General features: G+C 34.9%; 1 protein-coding gene across 2 annotated transcripts; it reads left to right on the plus strand.

Moving 5' to 3' along the window:
* The first annotated feature begins 22 nt into the window (after positions 1–22).
* On the plus strand, positions 23–17,229 carry LOC100378766 (uncharacterized). 2 transcript variants are annotated; one of them, XM_006816969.3, is made up of 11 exons: positions 23–169; positions 7,471–7,704; positions 9,594–9,749; positions 10,016–10,674; positions 11,423–12,188; positions 12,956–13,342; positions 14,085–14,218; positions 14,496–14,622; positions 15,079–15,204; positions 15,456–15,590; positions 15,842–17,229. In XM_006816969.3, exons 2-11 carry the CDS (start codon positions 7,492–7,494, stop codon positions 15,995–15,997), a joined length of 2,859 nt encoding a protein of 952 aa, XP_006817032.1. In that variant the 5' UTR covers positions 23–169; positions 7,471–7,491; the 3' UTR covers positions 15,998–17,229. The 2 variants fall into 2 exon arrangements, with proteins under 2 accessions (XP_006817032.1, XP_085350274.1); XM_085494148.1 differs by having other exon boundaries at positions 7,474–7,704.
* Positions 17,230–18,830: the final 1,601 nt, after the last annotated feature.

Genomic DNA, 18,830 nt, shown 5'->3' on the forward strand with positions numbered 1-18,830 from the left:
AACGCGATATTTTCCCATGAGTCTGTGCGCAAATTTGAAATATGCGGGGTAAAGTCCCGGATGTAGGGTGTATAAACACAATCCAAGATGGCGTACTTTTTCGTGTGAGTCCGTTCCTTCGCGCTTACATCAGTCAAATTGATTAAAAGTTGCTGTGGCCATTGAACAGGTAATAATGTTATTAACTCGTTATTCTGCCATATATGCTGTGATATGTTCGAATTTTGTAGGAATTCTTGGGATATTCGCCACTGTGAAAAAAAAGTTACGCTTGTTTGGTCGCGTCCGCGACCAATTTTCCCACTCCAACACGACAAGGACATGATCTGACCCGGTTTTGCCTTTTAACAAAATTTTGGTATACCCGTGCTGTGAAAAAATGGTTATATTGCTTCGTTATAATTAGCCTAACAACAGTGGCATCTTTTGGTGTCGAATTTGTTGCAGTGGTTTGAGCTATTATGGGCTGGGTCACAGACATTTACATGTGACTACGTTGTTGATCGCATATAATTCGTGCAATAAAGTTTACTGTTTCATGCATTCATTGGCTTCACACTGTTCTCTGGATTGTGTTGTAATATATGAACACTTTAGACCAAACTTATGCAATGTAGTGTTTCTTATTGAAATGAATCTCAAACCAGTTGTGACATTCCGGTCACCAACTTGTTGCAGTGCTTTTCTGACTTGCAGGGATTTACGTGGCATTTCACCTTGAATTAGTACTTCTTAAATAGTATTGTAAACGAGTAATAGAATAATTGTTAAATATGCAATTCTGATTGCAATAATAGTAAGAGTGGCCATACTGTTTAGTAAATCTATAAAATACTTTTCAAGAGAAATCTAAATAACTAAATGTTTTGAACTTATTTAATTAATATTAAAATATTTACAGAAGATATTTAGAGATGTTTCAAGATTGTTACTCAATTGGTGTATGATTTATTTTTAACATTAACATGTCTCAGTCTGAAAGCCTACACATGGTAGTCGTAATACTATATTATTTACTACTTACTATAGTGCAATATTTTACCAACATTCTGAATAACAAATAAACAGTGCACTAGAGCAGTGAATTGAGTTTCCGATATCGCTAACAAGATGTCAACATGGCATCCCCTTGGTGCATACATACTTCGGTATTTGTAAAAATCAGTCAGTGGTATTCTTCATGATTTTACCACGGCTATCGATTGAAGACAGGTGTAAACTATGACTCACTCCTAAGTCAGGGAGGTAGGGCATTAGTATGTAAATAACCCTCCATTCCTATTGTTGCATTTTTGTGGAGTTATTTTTAGGTCAGGAGATCAGTATGGGAAAACTCCTGTTTGTATGCTTAGTTTCTTGACATACTGTTTATAATTTGAATGTTCTTGTCGCGTTGTCATTGAAATCTGGGAATTAGGTTTTGAATTGAATTAAATTGAACTTTAAAGTCACATCGCATTAGTAAATTAGATAATCATTCATCATTGTTTATATCCAACTGTGCCAGTAAATTAAATATTTTTTGTCTTTCCATGAAATGTTTATTTTAAAGTGAAAAATTGACTTGTATTATTCATATCATATTGTTAACTTGTTGTTCATATTAAATCATCAAATCAAATGCAAAGTGGTATTACATGTAATCACATTGGGAGTCTCGGTATGATGTATGCTTGACTGTAAGTCATTTAAAACTTACACAACAACGTGCTGTACAATATTCAGACCTTCAAGCTCATAGCAGTTGTCTTCCTAAATTGTTTTCACCTTGACTTGCATGGATTTCAAAGGTGTGGCCAGTACTAGTGCTTCCATGTGCTTGTTATTTTTGGACTATAGTATTTATTTTGCAGTCTAATCATGATTTGTCATAACATTAAAATTATCACTACTACATGCATCTGCAAACATAATATACTTGTGATTAATAATGAGATTGAAATTGCGCAAGTACAGATATTCATAATTCACATTAAATAAATTATCCCATCGAAATGTAATAATTCACAATACAGTTCCAAATTTATTCAATTATCAAATATTTTGTCTGAATATTTCCCAGGTACCATGCAAAGTTCACGCTTGACTGCATCGTAGAAATATGCCACTTTACTGTTCCATCACTGCTGCTTAGCCTGTTCTGCTTTTATATGATTTCTACCCTAGAATATTAATAACAGGGTGCACCATATGTTACACGTCTATTATTACAAAATGTTGAATGACGGCCAGACAAAAGCTTCCTTGTTGGGTTTTCTGCTTGAATTGTTCAGTCATTCTAGGTCATGTTTTAATCTAGTACAAAATATATTTTATTTCTCTACAAAAAAATAAAACACTGGAGTATGTCTTATCAGAGTATAATTTCATTTATACCCAAATCCTTCATCACCTTATTGTTCATAATCTGAAATGCATAATTTCAAATTATACAAATCAAATTTGTATAACATTCTACTGATCGAACTACAATTCAATATTTGAATACTCTGTAAATTGATTTAGTTGGCAATATTTTTCTCAGCAATTTCACTTATGATTAGGTCAGTCTGGAGAGGTTGATGCTATGCTGTAATACATGCCTGACATATTTGTCATCAATGCACATGTTGTTATACATCTTCATACATGCTTTGTAATGTAGTCTGGTAATGTAATGAGAAGGTTGTTGCTTGGAGTCTTGCCCCTCTAACCTCATAAACATATAAAAAATAGGTTGTTTTTTTATTTTCACAGCCTGGCATTGATCACTGGTGAAAACAAAGGTCAAAAACTCTAAACAAAAATCTATATTGTGCTTGTTGTTAAAATTCGCCTGAACAGTGTAACAAGACTACCCCTACATGTGAAACATATATAAATTTGGTTTCTCAGGATTACCTCAAAGTTGAGTTGTGCTGTTTTCTCAATGTTGTTCCACAGCAGCTCGCACAGAGCCTGTAGAAATACATGATACAGTGGTGTGTGTTCAAGCAACGTAACACACTTTGTGACGTAGCTCCACCGCTGAGAATACCCCCTACAGATGGGGTGAGTGGGGTGTCAACAATGCCAACATACATGCCTGCTATGTTGAGTATTGTAATAGCAGGACATATTCTATCCCCATTATATATTATTCTTGACTTTCTTGTGCATTGATACATGTACCTACTGCTGTTAACATCTCCCGGCAGTGAATAATGTGGAAAGCTAAATTGTACTGGATCATTAACTTTACCAGGGATTATCCTGAATCATGGATGACAAAAATCTGTTTGGCATTTTTGTTTTTATATTGTTTTTTTTTTTATTTCAACCTCAGAATCATCCAGGATTTTTATGATTTCTGGTGCATTCCAGGATACTGTTATAATGTATCTCCAGCAAAAAATACCTGTTTCTGTTGTGGCTTATTTGCCAAAATACCATTATACTTTCTCAGAAATTTCTATGGTTTCTGTTGTGGCTTATTTGCCAAAATACCATTATACTTTCTCAGAAATTTCTATGGTTTCTGTTGTGGCCTATTTGCCAAAATACCATTATACTTTCTCAGAAATTTCTATGGTTTCTGTTGTGGGTTATTTGCCAAAATACCATTATACTTTGTCAGAAATTTCTATGGTTTCTGTTGTGGCTTATTTGCCAAAATACCATTATACTTTGTCAGAAATTTCTATGATTTCTGTTGTGGCTTATTTGCCAAAATACCATTATACTTTGTCAGAAATTTCTATGGTTTCTGTTGTGGCTTAATTGCCAAAATACCATTATACTTTGTCAGAAATTTCTATGGTTTCTGTTGTGGCTTATTTGTCAAAATACCATTATACTTTGTCAGAAATTTGTATGATTTCTGTTGTGGCCTATTTGCCAAAATACCATTATACTTTCTCAGAAATTTCTATGGTTTCTGTTGTGGCTTATTTGCCAAAATACCATTATACTTTCTCAGAAATTTGTATGATTTCTGTTGTGGCCTATTTGCCAAAATACCATTATACTTTGTCAGAAATTTCTATGGTTTCTGTTGTGGCTTAATTGCCAAAATACCATTATACTTTCTCAGAAATTTGTATGATTTCTGTTGTGGCCTATTTGCCAAAATACCATTATACTTTGTCAGAAATTTCTATGGTTTCTGTTGTGGCTTAATTGCCAAAATACCATTATACTTTCTCAGAAATTTGTATGATTTCTGTTGTGGCCTATTTGCCAAAATACCATTATACTTTCTCAGAAATTTGTATGATATCTGTTGTGGCCTATTTGCCAAAATACCATTATACTTTGTCAGAAATTTCTATGGTTTCTGTTGTGGCTTATTTGCCAAAATACCATTATACTTTCTCAGAAATTTCTATGGTTTCTGTTGTGGCTTATTTGCCAAAATACCATTATACTTTCTCAGAAATTTCTATGGTTTCTGTTGTGGCTTATTTGCCAAAACACCATAATACTGTCTCAGAAATTTGTATTGTTCCTGTTGTGATTTATTTGCCAAAATAACATTATACTGTCTCGAAAATTGGTGTGGTTTCTGTTGTTGCTTATATGTCAGAAGACCATGATACTGGTACTCTCTCTGGGAATTGGTATAGGTTTTTTTTGTGGCTTATGTCAAAATAGTTCTACCATTATAATGTCCCTGGTTACAATGATAATGCAACAGGGATTTGTATGGTTTCTGTTTAGGCCTATAAACCAAAATACCATGATACTCTCTCGGGGATTTGGTATGGTTTCTGCTGTGTTCTGTACAGAAATACTATGATTATGTATCTAAGATTTTATATGGTTTCTGTTGTGGCTTTATATGCTAAAATACCATGTTAATGTCTCTGGAATTTAATATGGTTTTCATCGTGGCTTATGCCAAAATGCCATTGTGATAATGTCTAGGGATTTTGTATTGATTCTGTTTGTAGCTTATGCAGAAATCACAAAAATATTTTGATAATTTACATATTGTAAACATGAAGTGTGTATGCTGTTAGTATAACTGATTACAATGCTATGAATGAGAGTCAGTCCTCTTACTCACACCTTGTTTATTTAACCTGCTTGCTAATGTCAATTCATCCTGTGTATATATCACTTTGAACAGTTATTTGACTTCAGTGTTTTCATTGTAATAATGTCCTACCACCATAAGCCACCTGATTATTGCTAAATATAATTTGTTTATCAAAATATTCCAGAAGTTTCATATTATTTGGCGAGTACTTGTACCCAAAACAAGCAAATGATGCTGCTGGGGCAAGGTCAACTGTTACTGATAATGTATGTGATCATATTGACATATTAACACATTAGATACCGCATAATTTTGATGCTATGTACACAGTGTTCTCTCCAGGGCCTTTCAAGTATTGATGGCCACAATGGAGGGACTATTAAGAATAAATAAACAAAACCAATGATTATTGCTTTTTGCATGTGCAAATTAGCTATGATAGTTTCAATAGCTTATTTTCCTCAGGAGAACACATGTTATGTGCAATATATAATGGCCATTGATTTTAAATATGGTAATATTTTTTTTGAATTTTGTTGTTCTTCCAAGGGCGGTGTAGCATGTTGTGAATTATCATTTCCACAGTGTCCTATTCCAACACACTTATAATATTCATCCCTGTTTGATACCGGACATGCTGAATGTATTAAATGTTAACTTACTGTAATTATCTGCGTCTATATTTAACTTGTTTCTGCTGTGAATCTAGGTAGGTTGTTATGTTTAGTTGAATGTCACACAGTGTTGAGATTCTATTCGTTGCTGGAGGCTACTTACTCTATTGAGAGTAATCGTGACCTTGGAAATAATAGGTGGTAGCTATACATGATTAATGTAGTGTTAATGCTATTGCACCAAACCACTCTTGTAATATAGGACTCTTGTTTATTTTTGTTACTCAAAGATTTTTTATGTATTCATTTATACTTTCATGTATAAATTCAAAACAGAATATTACAGGAGAAACATTATTAAATGTTCTACCTACAACATGTCTACAGTGTTTTCCAAGAATCCTCAACTTTATGATTTGGATCAAGCTATAAATTTTAATTACCGGTAGCTTATTTTGCAATGGAACATGTTAGCCCAGCAGCCATATATGGTTGATGTTTATGTACAAATTGTTGGTATCTTTGTTCATAAACATTTTTCTATTATAAAAAAAAATATTGAGTGAGAAGTTGAAATGGGAAAACTAGGTAGTAAAATTTGTATTTTACATACAGAATTCTGAATAAGGGAGTAACCCTACCATTAATTTATGTGTTTATCTGTGATTTTTTAAAGAAACTTTTGATATATGCATGATTTCAGTATTGTGGACATCTGATTTGTCTTGAATTTAAATTAGCTGTTATCTTCATTACATGACACTCAATACTGAATAGTTCTCATACCTAATTCTGTTCCCCATTGTGCAACAGATTGTTGCCATGCTTGTATATGTGGACGTTATAGCTGAATTGTGTGTCATATGCCACACTGCCGCTCATATAGACTCATCAGCAGTTGCCCTTATTCTTAAAAATGTACTATTTAGTTATTTAAGTAATGGCTTCACTCATGTGTACTTTATTTGCAAAGTATAACATTGACTGCATTTCTACGGTGTAATAGTTATTTAAAATTGATCATCAAAGCTGAAAGAAAACTACATTCCATGGAAATGCTGTTTGACCCTCTTCACTGTAGATGAGGTCACACTAGTATGTGTGTACCATATGTCTTCTTTATAGGTACATCAACCTGTACACAATTGAATGTGCCTATACACTATGAATAGTAGTATGTTTGAAGTAGTCTTGCATGACCAGAATGCACTGACACATTCCGATAGTGTTGTTCTGCTGTCTAGATGCATATGAATAGAATAATTGTCCCACAGAAAATTGACCCATCCTTTTCTGTCTTTTCCCTGATGTTTAATATACATTGTATAGAAATAAGGTCAGCATGTACATGCACCAGTGCAGATCAAGCAATGTATACCTCGTGTGTATAATTGGAACACATCTTCCAACTAAGGCTTTGTGTTGGCAATTTTGTGACAGTCTGACTGAATTTCAAAATATGTACCTATTTTAATACATTATTGTTTGGAACAAATAGATATTTAACAAAGATAAAGTGTTGATTAATAATTAGTATCATTGACTATAAATTCATGTGATAAATGAAAAGATCAGGTGAACTTGTAACCCTTTTGAATACCTCATTCATGGCATGTGGCCAGAATTGGGTTCTATTTCAGTACTCTGTGAATCATCAGGAATAGTGCATTGTGGATGTTTCACAGCAGACTCTGGTTCGAATAAAACTAACATGGCGGTGCAGGTGTTTCCTTTCACTAAAAAAGTAGCATATCATTTGCCTTGTACATGTACATGTATTATTATTACTCAATCATCCACAGAACACATGCACTGTTCAATGTATTAAGATGTAAAATTAATTTTTATTTTTTTCAGTAGTCTCTCGACACTACCATCATGTTTTCCGGTAAGAAGAAAAAGAAGCCAATCATTTCTGAGCCCACAAACTTTGAACATAGGGTACATACAGGTTTTGACCCCAGAGCTGGCTCATATGTTGGTCTTCCCTCGCAGTGGGCTAGCATTGTTGATAGAGATGCAGTAAAAAATCGGCCTGCACCCATAATTGATCCGTCAACTATTACACCTACTGAAGTATCTGATCTCAAGGTAATTAATATATTGCTAACTGATTTTGTTGACGTTAATGGTTACCCAAAGAACATTGCATTTATCCATGTAATGTCATCATTCAAGCAGTAAGTAAAATGTAAAACTCCATGTATCCCAGTGTGTGCTTCATGGAAATCGCATTCATTTCTTTGTTAAGTACGGTAAAGATTTCTTATGGAATAGCAACCTTGTTCAATGAATTAGTATTGTATCTGAAGTGTCATGTCAGTTAAGAATACCAAAATAATGCCATGAATCATCATTTAGTGGTGTGGATAAGGGTAATGTTAGATAACCAATAAGTTTATTTGAGAGAACATTCTGTATGAACAAGATCATGAAATTATGTTGTTTTAGAGCCCCCATTTGTATTAAAGATTTGTTTTAAGAAAGTGTATGAATGCAGGTCCCCAAAATAGTTTTCACTGTGCATTAAAATACATTCTTGTCTGTTTTACCATGCTTTGTCAGCAAATAACCACATCATAGTTTAGTCACATCTATGTTTCTAGAGTTTCTAAAAAAATAGTTTTCACTGTGCATTAAAATACATTCTTGTCTGTTTTACCATGCTTTGTCAGCAAATAACCACATCATAGTTTAGTCACATCTATGTTTCTAGAGTTTCTAAAAAAATAGTTTTCACTGTGCATTAAAATACATTCTTGTCTGTTTTACCATGCTTTGTCAGCAAATAACCACATCATAGTTTAGTCACATCTATGTTTTTAGAGTTTCTAAAAAAATAGTTTTCACTGTGCATTAAAATACATTCTTGTCTGTTTTACCATGCTTTGTCAGCAAATAACCACATCATAGTTTAGTCACATCTATGTTTCTAGAGTTTCTAAAAAAATAGTTTTCACTGTGCATTAAAATACATTCTTGTCTGTTTTACCATGCTTTGTCAGCAAATAACCACATCATAGTTTAGTCACATCTATGTTTTTAGAGTTTCTAAAAAAATAGTTTTCACTGTGCATTAAAATACATTCTTGTCTGTTTTACCATGCTTTGTCAGCAAATAACCACATCATAGTTTAGTCACATCTATGTTTTTAGAGTTTCTAAAAAAATAGTTTTCACTGTGCATTAAAATACATTCTTGTCTGTTTTACCATGCTTTGTCAGCAAATAACCACATCATAGTTTAGTCACATCTATGTTTTTAGAGTTTCTAAAAAATAATCAAATGCAAACGCACTACAGATGTATTGTTTTTATCTGCCACATAAAACCATCTAAAGGTTACCAATTCAGTCTGTGTATGAACTGCAGCACGAGTGTTGATAAACATAGGGAGTTAGAATATGGGGTCCACTGCTACATAATTACCATAACAATGAACACTGATATTGAGAGAGATGATTAACATATTCTAGTCAATATGTCAATATGCTACTGCAATTTTATTATAGGAGAACACTGATGATTTATTTGTAGATCACTATGTAGTGTGCACTTTAAACATGACATCATGCATGTAGCTTTATAAGACCACGCCTTCAAAATCTTCAATCTGTAACCTTTAGATAACCAGAGACCTACATGTATAGGTCAGATAACCTTAGATGTTGAAGAATAATTTAGCTTTTGTTAATCTACAAGATTAGAATCATGAGGTATAACCTCACCGTCAGACCACTGAGATAATTGTCTTATTAAAGTGCATGCTAAACAATTCAGCCAGCAATTTATTTAGTCTCTTGTGAGAACTGGATTTCAATCTACTGTCATCATTTATATTTTCACTTGTAAAATCTGTTTACATCTAAAGTTTAATTTTCTATCCCCTAATCATGTAATCTAGAGAACCTTTCGTCACAAGACAAAAATGATTCAACAATTTTTTTTCTCAACTGATATTACAATGCATTCTATTGTAGGTTATTGTTAGGGGACCTAGTACTGCTGAATTACGGAGTCCTAGAGGACATCATATGAATGGATTTGAAGCACCTCGTAGTATTTCTGTTGCACGGTCAAATTCACTTCGCCAGAGCAGTCCACCAAGAATGAGGAGAATGAACATGGGTGATAGGGTATGTAGTTTCCAATTCTAATTCTTTCGCTTGTATCATTGTTTTGAAAATTGAATGATAGCTTCACAAGATTCATCACAAATGTATATGTACATGTAGATTATAAGATGAGAGCCATGGAGTGAAATGTAATTACACTTTCATTTTTGCATCCAAATATTGGACAGACAGACGTACTAAACCCATGCATTCTATATTGATTGTGGTCTGTGGAAATGTATTGTACTCATATTAATATTGTGAGTGTAAATTTCTCTGATGTGTAGGTACCAGATGTAGTAAGGGAAAATGATTGGCAGAGACCACACTATGCACAGCAGCACTCTCCACACTCACCAACAACACCACATCCACAGTATGGTGATCAGTGGCAGAGGGAACCACCAAGGGATGGATCTCTGAGACGTGAACGGATGCCACAAGAATTGCATCAGAGAGATCCTTCTGGTAGAGAATATAGAGAAGTTCCTCCAGATGATAGGGATTTCTACAAAGAAAGGCAGCACAGAGATTCGCCACATGAACACCAAAATTACATGCATCCCCATCATCCTCCACAACGAGACGGTGATTACCGGGGACCTCCACCACCCCAGCAACGAGATCAGGCACACAGACAGCAACCCCCTCAAGATTACAGACATTCACCCAAACAGAGGGGTGATCCAAGACAGCAGCCAGCTTACGGGGAACCAGATCATCGCACCCTGCCACCGCAGAGAAACCGCCCCCAACAGCAGAATAGAGACAGACCATATGGTACGTTGCCAAGGGAACCAGATGGACATCATCCATCACCAAGAGATCATGATTACAGACAGCCACCACCTCCACAAAGGCAGCAGCAGCAGCCACTTCCACAAAATCGAGAGCAAGAATTTAGACAATTAGATCATAGACAACATCCACCTAATGAACAATATAGGTAATTATTATACATTTGACACCTAAAACAATAGAATTTACCAATCCGTATGAATGTGTTCAAAAGTTTTACGGAGATGTTTGAATGTCTTCCTTGTTTGGAATTTGTGCACCATGTTTACATCACATTTGACACTTTCCTTAGTCTTCAAACATAGAAGCTGAACGCAAACGTTCAGACAGCATTTTTTCATTGCCATTGTGAGCTGTTATCTCACATTGAATTATTACTACCAGCAGGGAAAATAGAGTATAGAAATAAGGTTGTCACAAGAATACTGCTTCGATCACTGCACTGCTTTCATGCATACCTACTTATTATTTGGGCATCATATTATTGCAAGACCATAGTGTATATGATTGACATAATATGGTTCTGTAAACATTTTGCTATGATAAATGTCATCATCTTGATAATTCTGCTGATCATCCAAAGCAGTTGCAGAGAGACATGCATTGCTGATGGACTCTTAAATGCAGTACAGTTTTGGACAATTTTTGTGGTCAGAAGATAATGTGTTATACTATAGCCACAAGGTCTTCTGTGATTCATGCTTTGTGAACAAGTAATATCAGGTTCTAGTATTGGCGTGTATGAATTACATTACAAGTGGCTAGCAGAATACACTGACCAACAGGAATGAATGTGACGTTGCAAAGTCATTTTCATCTGTATGGGCTATTCATTAGTTAGTTTAGTTGTATTATTTGTAAGCAGTTGTAACTAGCATTCATATATTTTGTTCCAGACCTAGAGATGATCAGAGAGCCAGACAGGAACAAGAACAAAGGCAGCGACAACTAGCACAGGAATATGAACTTAAGGCAAGATTAGACCATGATAAACAACGGGATAGACAAGAACTAACTCCACAGGCAAGGCAAGAGCAAGACCTTAGAATGAGGCATGAACTAAATCCAAGGGCAAGACATGAGTCTGATTCAAGAGTAAGGCATGAACCTGATCCGAGGATGAAGCATGAACAAGACCCAAGGGCGAGGCATGAACAAGACCCAAGGGCGAGGCATGAACAAGACCCAAGGGCGAGGCATGAGCAAGACCCAAGGGCGAGGCATGAGCAAGACCCAAGGGCGAGGCATGAGCAAGACCCAAGGGCGAGGCATGAGCAAGACCCAAGGACGAGGCATGAACAAGATCCAAGGACAAGGCAAGAACCTGATCCTAGAGTAAAACATGAGCCAGATGCAAGGGCAAGACATGAATCTGATCCAAGGATGATGCGAATGCAACCTCAAAATGCTTCAACACTGCCACATAATAGATCCAATCCACATGGTGCTAGTGATCAGCATCCCGGACAAATGAAATACCAGCAACATTCACCGCCCGGTGCATCCACAAACAGTGTCAGCCCCGTCTCCTCTTTCAGGGCTAGTGATAATGCACTGCAAGAAAAACATCCACCTCCACCACCTCAGCAACAGCAACATTCTCCTCATGAGCACCAAGTACAGCCAGTCAAACCACAAATTGATCCATATTACAAACAGAAGGTATGATTACACTTCCTGAACACATCATTAGCAGGCTTTTATCTTGAAATTCAGTGACCATTCTAGTGCCGACATGATCTTCACCATTGTCAAAGTTGAAAGTAATAACTTGCATGTATTTATTGGCATTGATCTTTTTAAATTGAATCGTACATGTAATACCTGGCCATAAAGGATATGAGTAAAGGGATTGAAACAGGAACCCTGCCTGTATAAAATACCATTTTACTATCATTTCTTCAAAATTAAAGTGGCACAGTGATATATTGTGTCCCATGCGTAGCAAGTAATACAACATGCGTAAAAACATTTCGATATTTAAAGAAAACTCGATTGCACCATCGAATTTTGATAAATAATTTTATTCAAACATGTGACTATCTGGTGAATAACATGGAAACAGTTACAGCTAGATTTTCTCACTGCATTCAAAATACAATAGAAAATACAATTCCTTTGTATAGTCCCTGTTTAATGATTGGTGCTTTTTTCAAATTTGACAGTATTCAGAACACCCTGTTTACTTGTAACTTATTTTTTCTATTAGTGGAAATGACAGATGTGTCCATGGCCAAACTAAGTCATATTTAATTTTTTTTTTATTAATATGTATGTGTACTTCTATTGGAGATGTACTTCTAATAGAGCAAATACAGTGTATTTATTTTAATCTGTATGTGCGCAATGCTATGTCAGTATTGTAATAATATTTCCTGTCCTGGATTTTATATTTGTCTAATACTTGTATTATATTTTGCTTTATCTAGGAACATGGAAAAGATCTGCCACCTGGGCAGCATGCACAAGAAAACAGACCACCCCAAGTTGGCCAAGGTGATACCAATGCTGATGCACATAAAACAAATATGCCACTGCAGCAACCTAATAATAAAATGAATGCCCTAAAGATGACCCCAACCCAGCCCTCTCCACAAGCTGGGGAACATAGAGTATCACATGAACAATTCCGAGCAGCATTACAAATGGTAGTTAGTCCTGGTGATCCCAGAGACAATCTTGAAAATTTTGTAAAAATAGGTGAGGGTTCTACTGGAATTGTATGTATAGCAACCGAAGGAGGGAGTGGAAGACAGGTTGCTGTGAAAAAGATGGATTTACGAAAACAACAAAGGCGAGAGCTGCTTTTCAATGAGGTAAGCCTGTATAGTTATAGATGCAGTTAACAGTGATTTTAGAAAATTTATTACACTGAGCAAATTATGTGTATAAATATAAGATTCCTGATCATTTCATAGGGCTATACGACACTGCATTTTGAAAACTTTTGCTGGGAATAGAAAGAAGAAAATTGTCAGTAGTTAATTACTCAAGATTAGGAGCGCGTCCCTTTCCCCGGTTTGTGTTTTTGACTTTTATCGCGTGACATGCAAGGCAATAATCCCTATTGTTTAGGAGCGTATTTATAGTATACCTGGGCCTTTAATAGTCACCTTCTCACATGGCAAACCAATCACAGTGTTTCCCTCCAATTTTAAATTCCGAGGTGTAAATCCTATTAACCCTATATAAAGGGTGTTTCAGTACATGTTTAGTGTGGATTGTTCTTATTATACATTGATGCCAGACTTCTCTACCGAAACAGACTATGTACTAATTTATATTCATATTACAGTCTACCATAGTCTCTTACTTGTGTTACCATTACACAGACACAGTGCTCACAGTTTTTTGGACCTGATCAAATGTGTGCGATAGACAGCCACAATATTTGCCCTTTTTACATTTGCTTATTCCAAAAGAAAACATTGCCATAAGCAATCAAGCATGACATTGTAATATTTTGTCACACCAACCTCATTGTATAGTCTCTACTCTGTTTTCTCATCACTGGTTGTATTACAGTTACAGCATTATTGTTTGTGTCTTACCTTATAGGTGGTGATAATGAGGGATTATAAACATCCCAATGTAGTGGAAATGTACGATAGCTTTTTAGTTGGTGATGAACTGTGGGTAGTAATGGAATTCTTAGAAGGTGGTGCACTCACTGACATAGTTACACATGCAAGGTAAGCATCATACCCTTAATGCAGTGGTTAAACTGTTGTACCAATATGCCTAAGATCCAATTATGAAAAATGTAATATTCAAATTTGTCATCATAGGGCAACATCACTAATTCTATGTTAAATAGAAAAACAAAATGTATCCCTGAAAGTATTGCGATATTGGCCACCTCTTTCACCCTTACTAGTCACTCAATGTAATGCAGCATTTTTGAAATAAAGTTAATCAAATGAACGAGTATCTCAAATTTCTAATGCCACCTGTTTTATTTTCTTGCAGGATGGATGAGGAGCAAGTAGCATTTGTTTGTAAATCTGTATTGAAGGCATTATCATTCCTCCATTTACAAGGTGTTATACATAGAGACATTAAAAGTGACAGTATACTTTTAACCCATGATGGCAAGGTAAGATCATATGCCTACTGTGAAAATGATCACATTAGTTCAATGTATGTCTATGAATCTTGTGGACAAATGAATTTTATAACTAAGAATGCCAAGATAACAACACATTTTTCTGTGGATCTCAAATGTACAGTTTGTCTTAGGGGTATACAATGAATTGCCAAACACATGAGCATGTTTTGTAGAAGAAATCATAATTTAATCAGACATGACACTTTTTTCTATAGCAGTTTTAAATAGATGCCAGACTTGTATGTCTAATCATCGTCATTGTGTTACTTGAAACAAGACAACTCAACATCAATATACACATTCCTGGCTTAATGCTTCTTTGCATGTGTTTGAGTGATGTCTGTACATGTTGGATTAGGAGTGAATATATAGAGTTAATGTACATTAGTATGATTTATGTTTGATTGTGGTTTGTACTGATTCAGCTCTCTATTGCATTACCAGGTAAAGTTGTCGGATTTTGGTTTCTGTGCACAAGTGTCAACAGATATGCCAAAGAGAAAATCATTAGTTGGAACACCATACTGGATGGCACCAGAAGTTATATCTAGATTACCTTACGGACCAGAGGTAAGCAAACTATGTAACATGCAATTAATACTTGCATCAGAATCTGATATGGCTTCCTTATACTTTCTTTCAGTTGCAGTTTAACATTTTATTAATAAATTCTGAAAGTTACTATTGCTTAAAAATAATAGTACTCATTATTAGTTGTTGCATTTAAACATCGGCAACAAATATGTGCTGGTTAATTCTTTTTAAAACAGAATAAAAATACTTTAACTTATTTCAGTAAATTTGATATATTATATTGCCAGGTTGATATATGGTCTATGGGAATTATGGTAATGGAAATGGTGGACGGTGAACCACCATTCTTCAATGAACCACCTCTACAAGCTATGAGACGTATCAGAGACATGCCACCACCAAAGTTGAAAAACACACATAGGGTAAGACTATCTTTTTTTATTCACTCAGACCTACCTGTATTTTGCAGTGAGGTATGTTTTGCTGTACTTGAGAGATCAGTGGTATTTTATCTAAAATTGCTTTATTTGTTGTGCCAGTTTTATTGGTAAATACTTCGAGAGAATCTTAGAAATCCCACAATCTGTGTTGGTAGATTGACTGAAAGGTTAATTATTGTAGTTACTGTATACATTAGGTGTAAAATACCAAGTCAACAAATTTCTCATTGCAGGTATCGCCAAGACTTCAAGGTTTCATAGAGAAAATGTTAGTAAGAGATCCAACCCAACGAGCAACAGCTTTTGAATTGCTTCAACATCCTTTCTTACGTCAAGCTAGTCCTGGTTCTTCACTTGTGCCACTGATGAGGCAAATAAGACACAGTTAAATGAACTTCAGGATAATCCTCACTGCTGTAACTGAACTGAAGTACAATAGACAATCAATGCAGTAGTCTTTTTGAAGATTGACCTGGACTGTCTGTGAGGTTTCACTGTTTTTACTGTGTAAATTTTATTTCCTGGACAATTTATACTTCCAGTTTGTTGCACACAACCATTTTTAGAGGCTGCAATATTGTATGATATGGATTGAAAAAATGTGGAACTTTTTTCAAAGGATGAGGCTCATAAGCTAATTTGTAAAGCAAAAATGTAAAAGTTTTCTTGCCCCCAGGTATTTTTGAGGTAATCAATTTGCTTTATGATGTTTGCCTGAAGTCGTTCTTAAGTTGCAACCATTGATTTCATGAAATGTATGTATTGGAGGAGTGGTTCAGTCTATTATTTGTGTATTCATGATACTCAGCATTGGAGATAACATTTTCTATGTGAAAATAATCTCTTGTAAAGAAAAATATGTATTTTTAGAAACATTAGACTTTGTGGAAAAAAAGTTGACATTCAAAATAAACTTTTTAATTAAATTTATTTTCAAGTGTATATAGATTTAGGTGATGCTTCTGTTCAATCTAGGGCAGATGGGTTTTTGATTGTATATCAATGGACAAAATTCAAAGACTCAACTGCAAGCAATAATTGAGATACTCTAAACCCTTCGTTATATTGTGTCAAGATTTTATTTTTAATATGAAAATTAGATTCAAATTACATTTCTCGCAACATTATATTGTCCCACAATGAACTTTTGAAACCCCAAAAAAAGAATAGTTCCTTGACTATTCTGATTTAATTACTGACAAAACCATTATAGATCAGAATACAGTAGCAATGTTGAATGTGCCTATTTGTAGTAGCCCTTACTTGTTATATTGTCATTATGTTATACGTCTTGTGTTATAAACATGAGAATTTTATTATTTTGTATCTATCAGTATACTATGAATATGACGAAGAAGTGATTATACTTTCTACTATGTTGGTTTAGGTCTATTTTCTAGAACAGTAAATGCTACTACCCGTACCCGTACCCGTACCCGTACTCGTACCGTGGCAAATCATAATACCCTTTACTGGTGTTGGCTGTTCATCATTGAAAAAGTGCTATTAAAATACTTGAATTTTTGTTTTGTATATTGTTAACTTTCAACCAAAAAAAAGTATTTCTGCCCCTATTAAGAGTGGGTATTACTCGTAATAAAAAAAAAAAACATATCAAAAATCTTGTTTTGTGTTGTCTTGTCTGTTTAAATCTACCTACTCAAATGGTCAATTAGTCTGTTGCCATGGTAACATTGTAACTACTTTAAAAACTCTATTTTGCAATTTCAACAAAACATGATCTTCAATTTCTTCCCTTGGGACATAGACATAACTGCAGACATTTTTATTTTTACTGATTGATGAGTTGGATATATAAACACCGAAATTTTCCCTGGATTTTATTTGAAGTGAAAATAAAGTAATTTACAATAGCCAGACCAGGAGGTCTACCCTCATTGCAGAGTTTGCCACTTTCTGAGACGCTAGCCGTTTTGCAGTCACTAGGTATTTCTAAACATTGGTTAATCACTGCCATCTGTTTTTTTTGTACTATGAAGTTAATACAAGCTTCAGGTGTTATCCGGCTTTCGCCATTTATATATTTTACTTTATTGAAAAAACGCGACTATATGTCAAAAGTTTACCACATTTACATAGATGCAGTCACTGTATAGACCAATCTTGTTGAGACTAAGAACCAGATGTTTGAACAGGGAAATCTCAATTACTTTCTAGTTATGAAGTCAAGTCGTGTTCGAAGGGGTGGCCTTGTGTCCAGTTGGGGTGCTGTGGTAATATCAGACACGTTCACAGCCAGTATAAGGCATTCAATCTTAAATTTGTCTACATTGTAATGCGCTCTTCTAATGAAAATCATGTAACAGTTTTGACCTGGGTGCAACATGTGACTCTTTGATACCCTCCAATCACCAATGAAAATATCTAGTTAAAGCTTAGTAACATCTTAGTTTGTGCTCTTGGTCAGCCAAATCTTGGACACAGAATATAAACATCTTGCTTCTGCTAGCTGCTCAATTTTGTCTAAATGGAACTATTGGGTTTGTATGCAAGAGTGCATACACCCCATAGACTTCCTATACTGTGAACTCGGGCCATGGGTAACTAGGTGAAACCGCTATTGACAGTAGGTTATTGGAAATCACATATGTTTATGATAATGTTGGGACAGAGATTCATCTCCACACCTTGATCTGACATGAGCTGTGCTTTCCTATCATGGTGTGTTTGACATACAATGTATCAAACTTGACCTTTCTTTCACATGTTTGACCTCGGTCCTGTCACTATTGACATATGTTACCTATGAATTATTTTCTGAATTAGTTTTTGTTCTGTCAAATTACCTTTTTTGTGATTATTTGTAATTAATATTATTATTCTTTTGCTGTAGACATGCTTTATTTGTCAAATCGAAACGATGAAAAAAGTTGCATTCAGGCCTGATTGCATTACATGTATATATCAGCATTTTACTCAAACTGGTGGTAAAAGTGTCATTAACAATTATAGTAATATCACAGTGAATAATAGTACAACGTACCAATTATCGTGGCATATGTATTGTTTACGTAAATGGGACTAATATGATCGGTGGATGATCATATAACTGATCTGATTATGATGATTGGAATAAGTGGCCGATGAACTGGCGGAGACGAGATACGACTTCACGGTAGAACGAGTGTCACTCATATTATTGGTGTTCAAATTTGTATTAATATTATTTCGACAAACTCTTTCGACACAATGTTTTCAAAA

This window comes from Saccoglossus kowalevskii, chromosome 2 (assembly GCF_978046115.1).
Source record: "Saccoglossus kowalevskii chromosome 2, keSacKowa6.1, whole genome shotgun sequence".
NCBI classification, from domain to species: domain Eukaryota; kingdom Metazoa; phylum Hemichordata; class Enteropneusta; family Harrimaniidae; genus Saccoglossus; species Saccoglossus kowalevskii.